Source organism: Plectropomus leopardus, chromosome 13 (genome assembly GCF_008729295.1).
Source record: "Plectropomus leopardus isolate mb chromosome 13, YSFRI_Pleo_2.0, whole genome shotgun sequence".
In the NCBI taxonomy this organism is placed as follows: Eukaryota; Metazoa; Chordata; class Actinopteri; order Perciformes; family Serranidae; genus Plectropomus; species Plectropomus leopardus.
Window position 1 is genome coordinate 3,159,134 of NC_056475.1, and position 20,046 is coordinate 3,179,179.

At 37.3% G+C, this 20,046-nt stretch overlaps 1 protein-coding gene across 2 annotated transcripts; it reads right to left on the bottom strand.

Annotated features, from left to right (window-relative positions):
- Window positions 1-694: 694 nt before the first annotated feature.
- On the bottom strand, window positions 695-18,756 carry kif4 (kinesin family member 4). Of its 2 annotated transcripts, none has more exons than XM_042499994.1 (31): window positions 18,707-18,756; window positions 17,104-17,248; window positions 16,861-16,975; window positions 15,660-15,850; window positions 15,454-15,543; window positions 14,758-14,924; window positions 14,118-14,212; window positions 13,849-13,968; window positions 12,927-13,102; window positions 12,691-12,752; window positions 12,444-12,576; window positions 11,731-11,789; window positions 11,427-11,532; window positions 11,100-11,207; window positions 10,735-10,926; window positions 9,710-9,813; window positions 9,458-9,602; window positions 7,997-8,107; window positions 7,767-7,850; window positions 7,202-7,315; window positions 6,739-6,894; window positions 6,511-6,608; window positions 6,094-6,223; window positions 5,312-5,482; window positions 5,090-5,209; window positions 4,899-4,976; window positions 4,324-4,425; window positions 3,634-3,810; window positions 3,338-3,463; window positions 2,458-2,574; window positions 695-1,721 (listed from the first exon to the last, which is right to left on the bottom strand). In XM_042499994.1, exons 2-31 carry the CDS (start codon window positions 17,224-17,226, stop codon window positions 1,518-1,520), a joined length of 3,774 nt encoding a protein of 1,257 aa, XP_042355928.1. In that variant the 5' UTR covers window positions 17,227-17,248; window positions 18,707-18,756; the 3' UTR covers window positions 695-1,517. The 2 variants fall into 2 exon arrangements, with proteins under 2 accessions (XP_042355928.1, XP_042355929.1); XM_042499995.1 differs by having other exon boundaries at window positions 18,547-18,737.
- Between the last annotated feature and the right edge of the window lie 1,290 nt (window positions 18,757-20,046).

Sequence of the window (20,046 nt, forward strand, 5' to 3'; positions counted from 1 at the left end):
TTTCCATTGTAGGCCTGAAAACTCATCTCATCAGGAGGGATGTCATGTCACCCACTCAGCTTCCCTCTGCCGGAGCTTTCTCCTCTATTTGCACTTATCTCCAAAGATCTCTCCTGGGCTTTTTTTTTCTTAACATGGCATGTCTATCTTACACTATTCCCGAGGCCCAGGTGCGGTTTTAGAGCTCTGAGCAGTCAGTCAGTCCTGGAGAAAAACTGGCAGTGATTTAAAATATAATCAGGTGAAGCTCTTTGATTTTGACAAAAAATTTCAGGCTGCATAATGAGAGCTGAAAACCAGAAATGTCAACAACCACTGATTCATCAAATACTGTATCAACCCCCCCTACAGGTATATTAGGGTCTACTTTAGTTCAGGCAGTAAACATCAGATTAATTGCCTGATAAATATTGTATTGACTGATAATAGCGTATTGCTAGCAGCAGCACCATGCATGTTTCTAGAATTTTTGGATGTTTCTATTGGATTTTAAGACAGTTTTAGTGTTTTAGGACATACCTAGTATTTTAGGATTGATTAGGATTTTAAGACATTTCTAGCCTTTTCTAAATCTAAATATAATAAAGTTCTGGACTCGGGCTGTGCAGAAATTATTGGAAAGAAAAATAAACGGGAGAATAAGCAGCAAAGGGAAAACTTCATTATACAAAAATACCAAAGACATGATGCGGCTATTTTGCTGAACTGCTGTTTATTTTGTTCGTCTGAGTGTTTGAAATATGTGCGCTACACAGGGAAAAGTAACCTCCACCTCAAATACAAATTTAGTTGAGCAGAATATTAATGCAGTTTTTCAGATTTCATTTTCAAAAATCAAAGGCCAAGAGGCTTTCCACTAAAACTTGTAAAAATGTCTCGACAGAATAAAGTCTGACTGATATATTGATTAGTCAAGTTTATCGGCCGACATTGGCCCCTCCCAGATATATCGGTATTGGCTTATATGTTGTATGATATGCACAATTTAAAAAGTTTATCTCCAACAGAACACAATACAGAAACAATATGCTTAGAGTAAATTAGAATTATAAAATTCCTAATGAACTTTATGTACATCTATGTGTCAGTTTGGAATTTCAGTATTGGCATCTGCCCCCAAAATCCAGCTCTTTAACAGACTAATGGATTAAATAAGTGATTTTCCACTGATATCCTCTGATGACGCTGATATGAAACCCTGGTAAAAAGGAAAAACAGTTCGTTCTTAAAAACAAAAATTAGACTGTAAGACTTTATTCAGCGCTAGGAAATATCTAACATGTTAAACTAAAATCTTATTTACAGGCTTCTCCGTCATCTCATTGTGAATTCCAATAAAAGATTCGATGCTACTCGGGGTGTTACCCTCTACAGAAAACAAAGTCAACAGCAAATCGACATCTACTTTCACGTTACAGCACAAAACAATTCAGAAACATAGAAAAAAGACGGACAAAACACTGAAGCAAACACACACAGACGTCTAGAGTACAAAGCCCTACCCTGCTCTGTGCTGATTACGACTCCTCTCTGATCGGAGTGCATCCGGAGAAAAAACTGTTCTGAAAACTCGTCAGGATTCGTTTCTTCTTCTTGAGGAAGCTGACTGTCGTTCTGTCCTCCTCGTCATCGTCCTCCTCCTCGTCCTCTGGCAGGACAGGTTTCCTGACCAGCTTCAGGTCTTGAGTGGCATGTCCCATGTCGCCGATTTCTTTCAGCACCTGAAATAGCGCATATTAGTACACGGGTGTTACCTCTGCATTATATCTTTTAAAGTTGCAGGCGTGAAACTAAATGCCAAAATACACATTTATAATGAACAGAGTTCATACACTTTTTTACCAACACATTTCCAGGACTTTTCCATGACTTTCAGGCATTCTCTGAAACGACCACTGACACTGGTTTGGAAGGCACGCTAACTTCAAAAATCACCACAAATGACACTATTTATCTCAGGCAGAAACTCTATAAACAGAAATTATCATAGTATTTTTAATTTTCCAATTATTGGTGATTTTAAAAGAAAACATGCTGCACAGGAAAAAAAGCTCTTTTTTCTTTAAATTGTTTTGGAACTTTAAAAACAGAAAATATCGCTGGATTTTCACGTTTCTTACAGTCCCTGAATACATCATACGTTGTTACTGAGGTTTGTGAAACTAAATTTCATGACTTTTATTTTATCTATTTATGTTTAGTTTTCCAACTCTTTTCCAGGGTGGGAAACTGCTGTGAGTAAATTCCATGACTTTTCCAGTTTAAAAAAACCCCCAGACATATGTTACAACATTTAATTTAAAAAAAATAATAAATGTAATTATTACTATGCAGTCCAAAATATGAATAGAGGTTTTTCATGACCGCACGAACCCTGAAAGAATGAACAGAATCATAAACTGGTCCGATTTTAGTCTTGAGCCAAACGTCTACAGTCTTCAGGAGGAGGCGGCTTACCTTTTTGGTGGGCGTGCACGACGGCGGCTTGAAGAATGTGGTGTTGTCAGGACTCACAGACGCGGGGTCTTGAAGAGTCACAGAGTCTCTGGAGACACTTTCTGTCTGACTTACATCCTGAAATGAGTTAAAACAAAATAACTCCCAAACTGAAAACAATGCTTATTGTTCTGCATCGTCATAAAAGAATCCAGTATCTTTACCAAAAGAAATTCGGACAGGAAAAACATGCCTGTGATAATAAATTCCACATTCAGGTTTCCTACAGATTTCTGTGGAAAAAATGTTTAAACTTTTCAATGACCCATGATATTTTTTTTCTCGCTGAACTTGTTCTGTAAACATATGAGAGACAGGATGTGGGGAGAAAATGAAGACGTACGTGATGGTAAACAAAACCCTACGTGTCATGCATCAACGCAAATCAGAGCCACATTACATCAACAGCTACAGAAAATAAATGTACTGTTGCATTACATTACATGGACGGTTATCCACTGAAGGCCACGCAACACTGATTTTTTTTTTTTTTTTTTTTTTTTAAATTACAATTCATTGTAACAGCACTCCTGAACCTGAAATAAGGTCTGTGGTTAACACAAGCTGAAGAGACTTTTACCTTGGCTTCTACGAGAAAAAAATACATCTGTAAATACTTGCGAACTTGAAGCTTTTATGTCTTTGAAAAGGGAGTTGCTAACAAGTGGCTGAATGGGACTATAGAACGTCATCATGTCGAACACGAGTTTACAGCCTACAGCACAGATTGACAATCAAAAGTCTAATTAAACAAACATGAAAAAAGAAAATTGAAAATGTTGAAAAATGCATATATTCTTCATTTGTTTTTTTTTTTTGCAATTACTGATAGATAACTTACCTCAGCAGGTCCCCGGTTGTCCATATTTCGACACTTCTCATGATCACACTGGCAGTTCTCTCCGCATGTCGTCTTTCCTTTGCGGCACCTGCACTGCTTGTTGCTGCAGCGGCCTTTGCACGCACACTGAAGGAAGACAAACTCATCAGAACCACAAATATACTGATCCAAAAACACACATTTCTATCTCAACGTGTACTTTTTGATGACTCTTGCACTGTAACTATGTAGACGCAGATGGTTTCATACACGAATGACCTGTCTGTAGACAACCCTGGTCTTAATCCCGCTCTTACCCCGGTTGCTTTTGGTTTCTTTGAGACTCTGCGTCCCTTTTCGGGTTTCTCAGGCCGCCATTCCTCCTCCTCCTCCTCCTCCCCCTCCTCTTCCTCACTGGGAGACATCAGCTCTTCAATGTTGATGGCCACAGTGTGTTGGCTACGTTTAGCTGTGGTGAAGCGCTTCCCTTTAGGCTGTCGTATATGTCGGAGATGTGTCGGAGACACAAGCAAAGATATGTCAACACACAGATAAATTTCATGTCAAATCAAAGGCGGCTCTTTCAGTTTCTTGGCTGTACAACTTTGTGAACTGAACAGACAATAAGTGACCTGACAAACAAACATTACACTAAATATCTGCAATATTTAAGACTTTTAAATACCAATGAGAATGAAATTTAAGTAAAAATTTCCAAATAAGTAAATTTAAAGGTAAAAAAAAAGAATAAATAAGTAAATATGAACCGACAATTTACTTGAAATTAGGGAGAATTTTGCCATAAATATTTACTGGAATTACCTTTTATTCTTCAAAAGTAACCAATTATTTTGAGACTGTACAATGATGCATCAGAAAAAAATCAAGCTTAGCCTTTTTACGACTTTTGAAAAACAGCTGATTTTAATCTAAACTTATATTTAGATTAATGAATTAAATGTCTTCTAAGACTTTTTAAGGAGTTGCAGGAACCCTGAATAACTTACCTTTGGGGGAATGTATTCAAACGAGTCATCTGAGCTCCTATCATTGTTTGTTGTTGGCACGAAGATTTTCTTTCCACTTGCCAGGTGGAGCAATGACAGTTTCTGTGGAGGGAGAAAATAATGATTCAAAGCTTAAAGGGAAATTTTTTTTTCTGCGATTCAATCAGTGTTGATGGTAAAGTAGTCCACTGAACAATAAAATCCTCTGTGTGCTATATTAGCCAAAAAAGCAGAGTTTGTTACATAAAGAACTTCAATATTTATGTAGATATGAATATGTGTCAGCTATAGCTGAATAACAGCTGTTATTATGTACCTCAGGAAACCACTGGTGACCATGGAGTAAGTGTTTATCATCTAAAGCTGCTGTAAGCTGTTTTGTTGAGCTGCTTCTTAGTAAAAGGAGTAATTAAAGTTTAAAAATCCTATATTTTCAACAGCTCTTGACCTTAGGTTCCTGCTTTTACCAGTGTGGTAAACAGTGTACGGCATTCAGCATTTATAATTCAACGTAACATTAATTAAATACTGAAGAAAAAGGAGGCCAATAATGTTGGAGTAAGTTATGAAGTTACCTGTTTGTATTGTTCAGTCTGCTCCAGCAGCGTCTGGTTCTGCTCACTCAACTCTCGAAGCTTTTCAAGCTCTTCCTCCTAAAATTATGTTACAAATAACCACGTGATTCACCTTTTGTTTCTCCTAAAAACAAGGAGACGTGCCAAGTCAAATGCTGATCAAACACTCTTCAGCTCCAGTGGAGACGAACCTGAAGTTTGAGGCGCTGGAGAAGCTCCCTTTCCTTTGAACTCTCCGTATCGTTTTGCTTTGTTTTGTCCGACTCTTCACATATAGGTTTGCTCTGGAGCTGGTTCAGGAGGTAGAGGACCTGCACAAAAAAACAAAAATGTAGCACGAAGCATTTCATAAATATGTATGTTTTCACAGTGGGATGCAAATTGGTGTGAATATGACTGAAAGCTTTGAGCACCTTCTCTTGATGCCTCTGCTCCAGTTCCACCAGCTGCTGCTGATGCTCCATGTCCATAGCTGACATCACATTTCTCTCTTCAGCCAACATCCTCCTTAAATCTTGTGCGTTCCCAGTTTCCTGTTTGAGCTCGCTCTCCAGCTTGGCACTGGCTGTTTTAGCGGACAAAAGCTAACAACAAAAGGAAAAGAGTGATGCACAGAGAGACAATCCAGGCACTTCAAAAATATAGAAAACCTTTAATTTTTCGGCTGCATCATTAAATTAGCCAACATGTTTCCAACACTGTGGGTCTTTGTCAGGGCTTAAAAACCTGCAACAAAGGTTTGGCCCCACTGATTTAGTGGCAAAAACAAATTGGGGGCCATCATATGACCACGATAATGACATAACAGGTGAAGAAAATAGAAAATAATGATAATAATAATAAATAACAGAATAAAAAAACCAAAATGATTTAAAACAAACAAACTTACAGACAAAAAGACAGAGTAATTACGAAGAAAAATATATTTAAAGTGATTTTTTTGGGGGGGAAATAAGAATGGCAGCAAATTTATGCAGTATTACTAACATTCATATGACCTTGATGATGACGAAAGAAAATAAATGAATACATGAAAACACTGAGTAACATGAGATGAGATTACCCAGAAAAATTAAATTAAAAACACACAAGTTAATAATAGAGCATAAAATGTATGCACAATTACTAAATTAACACACAGATGTGAATGTGAATATAACCAACAACAACAACAAAAAAATTAGCATTTGTGTACCTCAGACATGAGGACCCTCAGGGCACACTTGGCGTCAACTATGCTTGTGATGCCATCGATGCGCTGCTTCAAACGTCCCTCGCCGTCTGCAACAAGAACTTTCTGCTGAAGGTCGGCTATTTGGGCGTTTCTGTTGAGGCACAAACCAAACTGCAAATCTTAAAGTCATAACAATCAACTCATTGCTTTATACACATTTTGCTTCCAGAGAGTCGAAATCTTTACAGCAATGACATGAAATAAAAGCTCATATAGCTGTTTAAAAACCGTGAGTGTATCACTTTGTGTGGGTGAGCAGAATAACGGCTCAGCAAGTGATAGGAGGCTAATCTTCCTTGGGGAAGACAGAGTGAGATTAATGCTGGTCAAATATGGGGATTAATTTAAAAAGTGCCTGTGCTGCTTTGTCAGACTCACCTGAGGCCCATCTCTGTCTCCAGGTTCTCCACCTGTTTGGTCAGAGGTGTTTCCAGCGCCCCCTGGGTCTCCAGCTCAGAGATGATCAGCGTCCGGCGCTACATGGAAGAAGGCCGCAGAGGAAAGGACTTACTCTTTGGAACATTTCTACTTTGCTGATGCAACGGATGTCTCACTTGTTTTTCAACTTTGTGCATATTTATTGTGCAGAAAGGAATCAGATCTCACCCTGATTTTCGCAGCGGGTCGGTCTCCGGCTTCTATCTGCTGCTTGAGGTGGGTGATCTCCTGAGCCAAGACCTTTCTGTCCTCCAGCAGGTCATTGAGGTGGCGCCGGGCCTCCTCTGTGCTCACCATCACCTCCACTTCATTGAGAAGCCATGTCTGATCACAGAAACACAGTCAGAGCTAACCTTTTCATGCATTAGCAAAATGGCTTGACTTCTTTAAAAAAATATGGAAAAGGGGCAACAAGCAACCTAGCAAGAAATAGCCGGAAAAATACAAGAAATTAGTAAAAAAGTTCTAAAAAAATTACTCGGACATCAGCAAAAATAAATAAATAAACTAATTGGGGAAAAAAGCAACAAGAAAGGACCTCAAGAAAGGGCGATTTTTTTTCGTTTTCTCTCTATAAAATAATTTTAAAGATACAATAAAATAATTATAAGTATAGTTTACTGGACATTACTTTAACTCTTGCAGCAGCTCCCTCCATTCCTCTGTTATGGATATCTTTACGTTTGTCGGCCACCTCACTTCTCTTCTGCAGGGCGTCTTTCAAACGCTTGTTTGCAGCTGCAGCCTGCAGAGAAACATGGACAATAAGCCACTTTAAACAATATCCAGTTAGTGGAAATAATGTAATTTGCGAGTGAATGTTTGTGCCAAATTTGAAAAATACCGTCAAGGTGTTTTTGAGATTTTGTGTTGACAAGAGTGAGACAGACAAAGACACAGTGACTTTGACCTATGTCCACCAAAATCTAATCAGTTCATAGTTGAGTTTAAGAGGATGTTTGTGCCACATTTGAAGAAATTACCTCATGGTGTTCATATGTACATACAACCCAAAAACAGGGTGCTACTATTGCCGGTGCGAAGGCATAAAAAGGGGGCGTGAATGGTGCAAATAAAGACACACACTTAAAATATACGGTACATACTTACTGCCTTAAAGATGTTGGAAATATCATATCCAGCCTACTTGCTACTTGCAGTAAATGAAATGGCAGAGACAACAAACTGGGCCTCACCTCCTCAGTTTTACGACGCAGAACATTGGCCTGTTTCTGGAAATCCCTCTCAAGTTTAAGCAGCTCATACTGGCGTTTACGATCCTGTAAACAGACAAAAATAAGTAAACTAGGGATTCACGAAGCCAAAGACACTAAAAGATTAAGTGAAGAAAAAATGATTTGGCAGCAAGATTTGAAAAATTCATGATTAAAATGCTTTTTTCTCCTTGTACTTGATCTCAACGTACCTTCTCCTTCAGCTGAATCACCTCCCTGTCCTTCTTGCTCTTCCACTGTCTGAATTTCTCAGAGTCCTCCCTCATCTGCCTCATCAGCTGCGTACGCTGGGTCTTCATAGCCTGGGAGAATACAGCTTACATGTTAAAAGTTGTATTAAATATCAGCAATGCACTATGCCAACTCAGTGAATTTTTAAAAATACTGAGATGACTTTTTGACCAAAAAATGGTCTACTTAGTTCAGTCACTTTTGTTTGTGCTCACAGTCTATGGCATCAGATCAACTCCCCTCCAATGCAAAGTAATTTTTTAACAATAGTTAAGCTTCCGAATATCTGATTAAATTAAGTCTGACAAACATCAGATCCTCATGCCTGATTTGTTTTCTGAGAAACAGGATGTGAAATCTGATTAGCTGTTTAAATCCAATAATATCTGAAAAACCTCAGCAGGCTACCTCAAGACACTAAGCCAATAAATGTACATACTACCTATTTATGTGCATCTTCACTGGAGCACATTAACATACATTTGGCAACATACATTTCCCAATAGTGATGTAAAAAAGTGGATGTGTTGCAAAGGTGTTTCTTAATGTCATGTCAATTTATAAAGACGAAAGTAAACAGACAAGCAAACCGAATACAAACGGGTGAGGTCAGAGGAATCCATTAACACACATAAAAAAACCCCAAACAAAACAAAACAAAAAAAAAACACTCGCAGTGCACATGAAAAATTAGTAAGAACATTTACGCCTAAAGAATATAGCAGAAAATATAAAATAAAATACACTAACTGCCGATGGATCACAACGAGATTACAAAATGCCTGCAAAAAGAAAAATACACTTTTACAGAGATTTCATAGGACTGAAAAGTAAAGAGGCAAAAATAAATATAAAAATATCTGAACTCATATTATAAGGACAAGTAAGAAGGCATATTATAAGAAAATACTAGATGATAACAGGGAATATGGAGTAGACTAAATAAATATATGCAGTCTGCAGTTCACATCCATGTTTGCGAAAATGTGTGTGCTTTACACACAGTGGACGTTTGTGTCAAATTTAAGGACATTTCCTCAAGATATTATGAGATATTGTGTTTACAAAACCTAGACAGATGCATGACACAGTGACTTTGACCTTTGACCACCTAAATCTAAGCAGCTTATCATTGAGTCCAAATGAACGTTTGTGCCAAATTTGAAAAATAAATCCCTCATGGTGTTTTTGAGGTACTGCTTTCACAAGAATGAGACAGATAAAGTCACAATGACCTTGAGCTATGACCACCACAATGAAATCAGTTTATCATTTAATCCAAGTGGATGTTTGTGCTAAATTTGACAAAACTCCCTTATGGTGTTCTTGAGATATCATGTTTCCGAGAATGGGACGCACAACCCAAAAGCATAAAATACTTAAAAAAGGAACTTAATAAAAGCAGAAACATCACTGGTCACCTGTATCTCACTCATGAGCTTGCCGACTTTTTGAACGGAGGATTCTTTGATTTTCAGCAGCTTGGACTGCTCGAGAAGCTTCTTCTTCATGTCAACAAGTTGGCCCTCCAGCTCCTGAAGTCTCTTCCTCCGCTGTTCGCTGAGCCTAGAGGAGGGTTGTGTCAGATGTCAGATGTCAGATGACGCAGGAAGGAAAAAGTCGAGGTTTATGAGGTTATGGCAAAACAAATTAGGAATATTCAGAGTTCGTACTTGGCCTGGTTAGTGTCTTTCTTTGCAGACTGAAGTGCCAAAACAAGGTCCTCTTTCTCCTTCTGCAGAGAATCCACTGCAGTCTGTAGAGTTTGCACATTTTTCTGTGGGACAAAATGCAGAGAGGATTAAAATGTGTCCATCATTTCTCAATGGTTAAAAACTCAGAACTGACATAATCACACAAAATGCTACGTTTAAATTTAACCCAATACAGCACTCATGGGAGCCTTGTACCATAGGTTTTATCATGGAAATATGACACAAAATCAGATAAAAATTAACGAACTAATTAACCCTTAGGGCCTGTTTTTACACGCACACTTTACACGCTTTTCATTGTTCATTTTTCGGATAATTTTGGAAGTGTTCATGCGTTTGGCATAAATTTTTGCAAGCTCCTACAGTAAGTCTAAAATACACAGTATGAACAAAACTGTTACATTCATACTGTTGCAAAGAAATGAGTCATTGAAACCCACTCAAAATGCAATTTTTGATCCCACAGTCACCAAAGCATAAAAACATGTATTGTAATTTTTTATGGGTGTCATTCTGGGCTTTTGCCTTGGAATTTGTAATTTTTACTATTTTCCACTTGATGATGTCATTTTTACCATATTTGGAGAAATGGAGAAAATATGTGGTACAGGTGCACTGTCACAATCAGTGTTGCAGCTAATCATTGACATATCCTATGCTGTGATAAGAGAAAAATCTACTTTGTATGTAATATACTGAAATATTTGTTTTTTTTTAATCAAACAAAATAGTGGCATCATGATAAAAACTGGCATTTAAAGGGTTACAATTCTGAAAATGAATGAATATTTGATATTTATGATTAGGACTGATGTTGGTTAAAAAAAATAACTTAATGAAAGTACAAAATAATACTAATGTATTATTTACGCATTTTGTGTGCAGAGCGATACAAGTCTGTGTAACATTAAAGTGGGTTATACAACAGAAACTTAAGTTACTTGAAATTACTGTAAGAGTCAGAAATGTATACGAAATCTCACCTGGTGCTCTGATTGCATCGGATCCAGCTGGTTGTCATTCTGGCACATTTTCTTCACAAAAGCTTCCTTCAAGCTCAACACTTTGTTCAGCTCGATCAGTTCCTTGGAGAGCTGGGCCTGCCGCAGTGCATGATGGGTTGTAAAGGCCTCCGGAGAGTCCTTACCAGCGATGCCAGTGACATCCTGTGTAATCTGTAAGAGGTGGATTTAATTCACATTTGGTTCAAAGTTAGTTTGTACAAGAAAAGATGTGTTACTACATTTGATAAAAAAAAAACAAAAAACAAACAAACAATTCTGTTAGGTATCTCTGATATAAACCATCATTTAATGTAATCATTAAGAGAACAAAAGTTTCAACTTACTGATGGGGATTCATCTGTGCCATTTTTACTGCCATTCCCAGACACCTCAGCTGCGTCTTCTCCTGCAGCCATAGCATCGATGGAGGCAGCGATGCCTGCACTCTCATTCTTCAAAAACAGACAAATTTTAAACCTGACATTCACTGTTATAAACATCCAATCAGCAGCGCTGGATTTAAATGTGTTCTACTTGCTAAAATCAACACAAAAAACTGTCACATTAGTTGTATTTATATTTCTCAATTTAGTCAAATGTCCAGTGCAAGTTTCACCATTACTACAAACGGCTGTCTCTTGGTGGACTATAATGTAAGATGACTTGTGTACCTTGAGCTCCATGATGACGTCTTGGAGGTTCTTCATCACCTCAACGTTCTCCTTCAGCTCCTGGTCCTCCAGAGTCTCCAACACTTTCTCAAGATCCACTGTACATCTGATATAAACATAAATCAAAAGTGTGGCTCAATATCATTATTGTGGTAGAGGTCGACAGGAAAAGTAGCTTCAATATTCTGTGTGCCTTTTAAAGGGAAAGTTCACCCAAAATATATTTTTTTTCTCTTATCTGTAGTGCAATTTATTAGTCTAGACACAGAGCCACCCTGAAGCTCTCCTGACTTTGTAAACTTACGCTGCATGGTTTCGCAGTTGTTCAATTCTGCTTTGCAGTTTCTCATTTGCATGTTCTGTCTGTAAAATAAAGCAAACACATGATGGTGATGAACATGATTGATGCAAAACAATGAAATGAAAAAAGTCCTAGAAACATCCTAAAATCTTAGAAACGCCCTAAAAACATGGAAATGTCTTGAATCTTAGAAATGCCCTAATATTTTAGAAAAGTTCTGAATCCAAAAACCTTAGAAATGTCTTGAAATCTCGGGACTGTCCAAAGATCCTAAAATCTCAGGGACACCCTAAAGTCCTAGAAATGTCCAAAAATCTTAGAAATGTCCTAGAACCTTTGGAATGTCTTCAAATCCCAAAAAAATTCAGAATATCTTAGAAACGTCCTAAAATCGTAGAAATGTCCTAGAACACAAGTAATGACCTAAAATCCGAGAAACAACCTAGAAAAGTCCTTTAACAGTCTAAAATCTAAGGAATGCCTTTAAGTCCTAGAAACGTTGAATACCCCTGCAATGGACTATATTAAACTATTTTATATAAAATTTAGATTTTTACCAGTTCATGTTTTATTTTAAAGTCAGTTCAGGCTGTCTTAGCTTTGTTTATACCCCTCAGTGCTCACAAACATCATGACTCACAGTAACAGTTTTTTCATCAGTTTTCAACAATGGCTCTAGAGGGCAGATTAGTGAATGTTGTCACAGTCTGGCTCACCATGATGATCTTCTCAAACATGAGCGCAGTCTGTCCAGCTGCCTCGCTCAGCTCTCTGCTCAGCTTATTGTTCTCGTGCTGCAGAGCGCGATTCCTTTCCAACAGCTTACTCACGTTCTCCGCTGACTCTGGACTGTAACAGAGAGACTGAGTAACCGCTATGGCCCTTTTGTTTTGGGTAACGCGTGCCCTGGGTGTATTTAACAGACATCCTGGTGGGACTTATTTGGGGGATTTTATTTCTTACCCAGAGAGCACCGGAGCGACTCCTCCACGGGCATGAAGGAGCATCACCTGCAGCTCCTGAACCTAAGCGTGGAAATTAAGACATTTTAGAACATTTATTACATTTTAAGAGGAAGAATTACAATGTGTAATAAAACACTTTATGCACTTCCAATCTATGACATCAGTAGGCTGTGCAAAAAAAGATTTCTAACTCCTAAGAACTGCATTTAACTTATCTGACCAAAACGTCTGTACCTGTTGTTTCAGACGGTTCATTTCTGCAGCTCTGGGGTCAACATTGACGATTGGTTTGTTTTTAATCTTGCGAGCTCTGTCAGCATATCGCAGCGTGTTGATGGTCTCCTCCAGGTTTGAGTCTGCAGGGCTGACGCACGCAATCATCAAAGTGTGGCTGTTGCCTCCCAGAGAATCTGAAGAAACAAGCAAAAACATAATCATTCACAAAAGGTGTTTAGTAAAGTAAACCTGTGTTTACATTGCTGCTGCTTTAAACACCTGCCTGTTTTGATGCACATTAACCTGCCAGTTTTGCATTTAATGAATAAAATAATTCAATTTCAATTCCAAAACAGTTGGGACGCTGTGTAAAACTAATAAAAACAGAATGCAATCAGGGTTCACACATATATTTAGCAACAAATGTTCACATTTCCATAATATTTTACCCTATTATTATGACTTTATTGAAGTATTCTAAAAAGAAGTAGGCCTAAAAACACGCACTTCCCAGGCATTTTGTGGATAAGAAAACTGCTAGTGTTTGCCATCTTTACTCACAAATTAGCCATCTCTGCTGCAAACCAACTGCATATGCCAAAAAAAAACCAAACAGACTGGCAAAAACAGGTACTTGCAAATCACTGCATTCCATGTTTGCTCACATTTTATGCAGCCTCACAACTTTTTCTGGACTGGAGTTGTATAAAGCTATACGCAGATCAGCTTTAGCACATACACATATTACACGTTGTCGGTTAACAGTGCCATCAACAGAGCACAATGAAAATCTTCCAAATACACAATAAAAGCCAGGAGACGCAGCATACTGTGTGCTTTACAAACATAATTTGCTCGTGTTTGAAGGTCCTCAAAGTGAGGACTGTGTCTGAGACTAATGACCACCGAGTTACTTCTGAACATCCAAATCAAAGCTTACCTTGCAGCAGGCGGGTGAGCTTGGAGTCTCTGTAAGGAACAAAGGTGTTTTTCTTGCTTTCATCCCCCAAGGCACTGATCACGTTACCCAAAGACAAAAGGCCACGATTGATGCTGATGCCTGAAGATGAAAATGAACAGCATCAAAACAGAAATGCTGTTATTACGAGCGCTTTTACATCATCAAGAGAAAAAACAGAAATATTATAATATATTTCTTTATTTGAGTTAAGATTTAATTAAATAAAAATAAAAACAGTTCTACTTTACCTTCCTTTAAACGGTCTCCCTCTGCTTTGGTTTTCTTCTGCCTTTCTGAACCAGCCAGGTCCACAAGGTGCAACTTTGAAACCACAGAGTCGGCTCTGTGACAAAAGATAACAAAATATTCAGTTAAGATGGTGTGTAGTTAACCCTTTGAAACATTAGTAAATCAGCTTGATTTCTATTAAAAGAATGGGAAAAAGGCAATGAGCAAGCTTAACAAGAAAATAAACAAAATATTACAAGAAACTTATGTGAAAATTAGTTTTAAAAAAAGGAAAGTAAAGCAATAATACAAGAAAGTAACCTGAAAAAATGGTTAAAAATTATAATTATAAAAACGTATATATATTTTTCATACATAATTCTGATAGTCGTATATATATTTTCTGGTCATTTTCCCTTTTTTTTGAAAAATACTTTTCTAATATTTTTTTCTATCTTATATTTTACATTCATTTTCAGTTTGTTCTCATCACCCTCGATCAGTTTCTTGAAAGACGTCTGAAGGCAGCACAACAAAAGATGGCGCTGTTTGATTATTAAAATGCATTTTGTGTGCATGTCACTGAACTAAGAGTGTTATGGGTCAAAGAGAACTAATATTAGCCAAAGTGATCGTGTGAGAAAACGCCAGCGAACTGACTTGTCTGTCCCTCTGCGCTGCTCCAGTGTGATGGTGAAGATGGCGTGAGAGCGTGAGGAGGCGGCGTTCATCGCCGTGGAACCCACGGTGCGGGCAGAGTTCCCAACCTCCAGACAGCCCACCATCTCATGGGCATTGAACACCCGCCGCTCAGTTAAACCCACAATCTGGAAAACAGGATATTTTCAATCAAACAAAAGCTAAAAAGCTATATATTTAAAAGGGAAGCACTGCCAATTTTCAACCTGCTTCAAAATCCGTGTTCCAACGCATTTTCATGGATAAACTTTTCAAGGGCCCTTAATAATTGTTTTTTTCTTTTCCCACTTGCTCAGCATTTTCCGAGGATATCTGATTAAACCTATATTTAAACATAAGTTCAGCTTGCTGGCACACATGAAAGGAGTGGCAGCGCGCCAGGAGAAACCAAAGAAACGTATGTAACAGTAAACAAAATGTCACATATTGACACATATTAGGTCAACGTTACATCAATAGCAACAAATATTAAATTTGTCAATAAGGTTCATTCGGTGGAAGGTTGTCAATGGAAGATTACAGTAACTATTTCATTTCACAGAACAAGATTACTTTCTTTTTACAAATTTCATGAGTTTTCAAACAATGTGTGCGGTATTCTTCCCAACCGTGGCGAAATTCTGGAAATTCTGATGACGTATTTAAAATGTCACTCACCTTGATGCCCTCTTTAGGGTCCTCTCTGATGCTTAGGGAAGGTTTGTCCTTAGATGCAGACAGCAAGTCCAATATGTCTTCATTATAGATCTACAATCGAAATGTTTAAATGTTTTTAAACATGAAACAAAATGTGCTGAACTCCGAGAAACAAAAAACATTTCTTCAGGATCTATAAACGTAGTGTAAACAACATGTTTACTGACCTCCAGGTAAGACACTGCCAGACAAAATTCACAGTCTGTCTTCTTCTCCCTCTCCTCAAAGATCATCCTGATGACTCGAGGAATAACTCCGACTGTCGGATCATTTTCTTGAGCTGAAGTGTATGTTCCTCCCATGGAGTAGGTCTTTCCTGATCCCGTCTGTCCGTATGCAAGAACTGTGGCATGGTAGCCTTAAGAAAAAGAACAATTTAGTGAGGATGCAAGATGATTTAAAAAAGAAAGAAGAGAAAAACTATCATTATAATTATTTAACATCTTAATAAGTTTATTATATTTTTCATGTATGTGCAGCCATAAATGAGTTAAGGTCCCACTGAAATGTCTTCTAGCAAAATCATAAATCATAAATCAATGTTCATACACATTCTTTTTACCAATAAATTTCCATGAGAAAGATTATACACTCTCTGAAACGACAATCAATACTCAATGTTGCTTCTCTTTTTTGTTACTATATAATAGCTTCTTTCGATCATTATAAAAAATAATGCATTCAGAACAAGATTAGAAGTGAACATTTCAAAAAAACTTCAGAGCTGTTTGTCATTTATGAGCAGGGACGGGGGTGCATAAAGGAGGCATATTAAATAATTTTTTAAGCACTGGGGAGGGATGTGTGTTTTTTTATTGTGGCTTTAGCAAAGGGGCATTACGGCTGTCTTTTTTATTTGTTTTATTGAAGATTTTTAAGGAAAACAGGCCCTCCAAACCCCTGAGCCCTGTTATGTTTAAAAAATGTTGGCCCCTTTTTTTTTGCCTTTTAAATTTTTTTTTAATTTAGAAAACACTCCAAACCCAGAAGATCAAAGAGTTTTAAAGGCATGTTTTCTTTAAAAATTACCCAAAAATTACATGATTGATCACGGCAAGAAAATGTAAAACAAAAGAAGTTATCATTATATTTTCACATTTCCAACGGTCCTTGAACACATCATGCAATTGTAAACAGGTTTGTGAAACAAAATTCCATGACTTTTCCAAAATTTTCAGGGTATATTTAGTTTTCCAAAATGTTTCTAGAAGTGGAAATTGCAAATAGCAATTTCCATGACTTTTCTGGATTTTTCATCACCGCAAAAACCCTGATGAATTTTATGCTGAACAACCTGCACTGTTATCCTCCAAACAAAAGTTTTCTCTCTAAATTTAATAAAAAATTATGAAAAAAAGATGTAACTACCTTTAAAAAGTCCACTCAATAAGGGGGACACAGTCGTATTGAAGACCTCCTCTTGTTCAGTAGTGGGATCGAATACGTAATCATAGGTGAACGCCTTCTCTGTGCCAACGATCACCTGAAAACAAACAATTCAGATATGTTTACACGTACAGCGTAGTGTAGGGAGTAAAACACATTCTCTACAATGGATATAAAGAACATGGTAGAAACATAACTTTGAAAGTATTTTCATTTAGCACATACCTGTGGCTCTCCAGGCACAAAAGTGAGACAGCACTGACATCCCTCGTTGATTTCTTTAGGTACCAGCGGACGACAGCGCAAGGCAACCCGCACCGGGATCACCTTATCATCCTCATTTGTCATGATGCAAGAATCCAATATAGACCTAGTAATAAGAATAAGAATAAAAATATGTGGCAGGACAGCATGTCATCAACTATTTTGAATGGATAGAAAAATGTTGATAAGACTGATTTTTACACAAATAATCTTTTTTCTTATTTAAGTATTGCAGTTAAGTGTAAAAATAAATAGAATACACGCAGACCTGTGCAGAGGTAGGTTTTCATGTTATAAGAATGAAGTAAAAGTAAAAAAAAATGTTTCAGTGGAAGGTTTAAAGATGTCTAGTATAAGAAATGTGTACTTTGAAGCAGAAGAGATTGGCTCATTTTGACAAAAATAAATTAAAACATGGGTAACAGGATTTCTATGATTTTTTTTGGGGGGGGGGGTTATGCCTCACATTGAAAAAAAAGACAATTTAATGACTTTTAAAGCCTAATATTTATAAAAATTTAATTTAAGACATTTTAAGGACCTGAAGACACCCTGACATTAACCTTTTGAAACAAATAAATTGAAAAAGAAAATGCAGATATATACATAAACAAATAAACACCACCATGTAAACAAAAATATAATAATAATAATGAAGGATGTTACAAGTGGTGCAGGTAACCAGGGGTAGTTACAGTAGTGTTGGGTGATATAATCAAACAACTGCATCACAACACTTTTTTTCCTCTAATTTTCAGGTTATTTTCTTTTACCTTTTGCTAAGTTCTTCAGGAGTTGCGTATTGCCTGCCTCCCATGTTTTTCAAATAAATAAAGCCAATGTAAATGTAATGTAAAAGAGATGTTTCTCTGCATTATGCATGCTATTGGCACCGGCACTCACAGGGTGCAGGACAAGAGACGTTACATCCAGATCTGTTTAATTTTGTCTTTCTGTGGTAAATCGGAAAAAAATACCCCCAAGTCTCAGTATTTCCACCATGACTGTTGTCATGGTGTCTAATGAGAGGGTCCATTATTCACCATCTATTTAAGGCATGGCTGTCTGAGGATGACATTATACCCTAAAGTCAATCCTTCCTACAGACAGATTTTAAAAAAGAGTTTATCATGTAAATTTTAATTTTAGGCCCGAACAGATGACACTGATGTAAATGTTAGCGATCTGTCTTTAGCACACATATCGTTAAAGCTGTTAGCTATAACGTCTATAACGAATATTACATTTCGTATTAAAACGCAAGTTAAGGCGCTTTTTTATTGAATTAAAAACAATATCGACGGTCAAACAAGCCGTCTTCGTCCCAGCTGACGGGTGATATGTTAAATTTCCGTTTATCGTTAGCTAGCTGCTGTTATTAGCAAGACGTTGACATTAACGTACCTTTTCACGTTTCCTCCGGTGCCAACGTTTAAATATCACGAAAACGGCATTCGGCGGTTTTGGTTGATAATGCCGAGCAGTAATATTAAACACGTCTACCTCTGAATGATACTTGTTGCTGCTAACTTAGATAAATTTGGTTATTTAACCGAGTACTTACAGCAGTTTGTGTGAGATGAGTGTTGTTGCTGCCCGCCACTTTCAAACATGCGGCTCCGCCTCCTACTTCTTCTTCTACGGGTGCTTTTATGGCAGAGTCAATGCAACTCGGTAGCGTTACTGCCCTCTACAGGAATAAAGAAAAAATACAGTAAACAAAAACACTAATTCTGGCCTTTGTATTTACATAATATAATATAATATCATATAACTCCTCCTATACTCCTCCTTTGACTCCTCTACCTTGTCCCTAATATAATCTATAATATAAATATAATATAATATAAATAATATGATATAATATAATATAATATAATATAATATAATATAATATAATATAATATAATGTAACATAACATTATATTATAGATTATATTAGGGACAAGGTAGAGGAGTCAAAGGAGGAGTATAGGAGGAGTTATATTATATTATATTATATTACATTCGATGACATTCTATTTACAAAAATACCTTTTATCTTTGATGTGAATTATACCCATACTTTGTATCATGTCAATATGTTCTGATTTTTTTGATTTTTTAAATTTTATATTGATATTATCTCTGTATTAACACTGACAAACACTAAGTGCCAGACCATGTTGCTGTTTACTGTCGTCTGTCATTGGATGGGTTTCCCTCGCTCTCTGTCTATGTGAGGGTTCCTGCCTTTGCAACTCGTTCTCCCTTTCTTCCTTAAACCATTTCTAAAATCCCAAACAGAGCCTCCTCCGCTCTCATGGCTGAGTGAGTGATTCTCATCAGATGGAGGTGACCTCTCCTTCCCCCTCTTATCCCTCTGTCTGAGATCTGATGAATATTTTCTGCATTCATGGAGGGAGCCCCAGCGCCTGATCAAATCTCTCCCCTTTTCATCTCAAAGTGCCTGTTTTCTCTGCTAGCTCTCCTCACGCAGCCTCGTCCTGTGGATTCATTTTGTTGCTTTAATCTGTGATATGTTATTCTTGTCTTTTTTGGGAAAATTGTTTCACTGTTTTTGTTCACAAAATCTAATTGCGCAATATCAGAAAAATCGATGAACAAACTGTCTGTTCAAACAATAGCGCTTTGTTTTGCTTTCTGTGTGGCAGCAGCCATCAGTCACTCTCTCTTCACTCTGCCTCATGCCTCATATTGGCCATCTGGGAATTGAGGGGTATTTTTCTAATTGTCCTCGGTGTAATAAGGGGATTGACTCTGTCAGGTAACAACAGTTATTAACTTAGTGCCGCCACTCTCGTAAAATTGTGGCAGTTTTTTGTAAGTATAGCTTTCAAGTCATGACAGCCAGTGAGACAGGTTAACCCTGCAAGCCCGGGTCTTATGGAGACAAAACATATC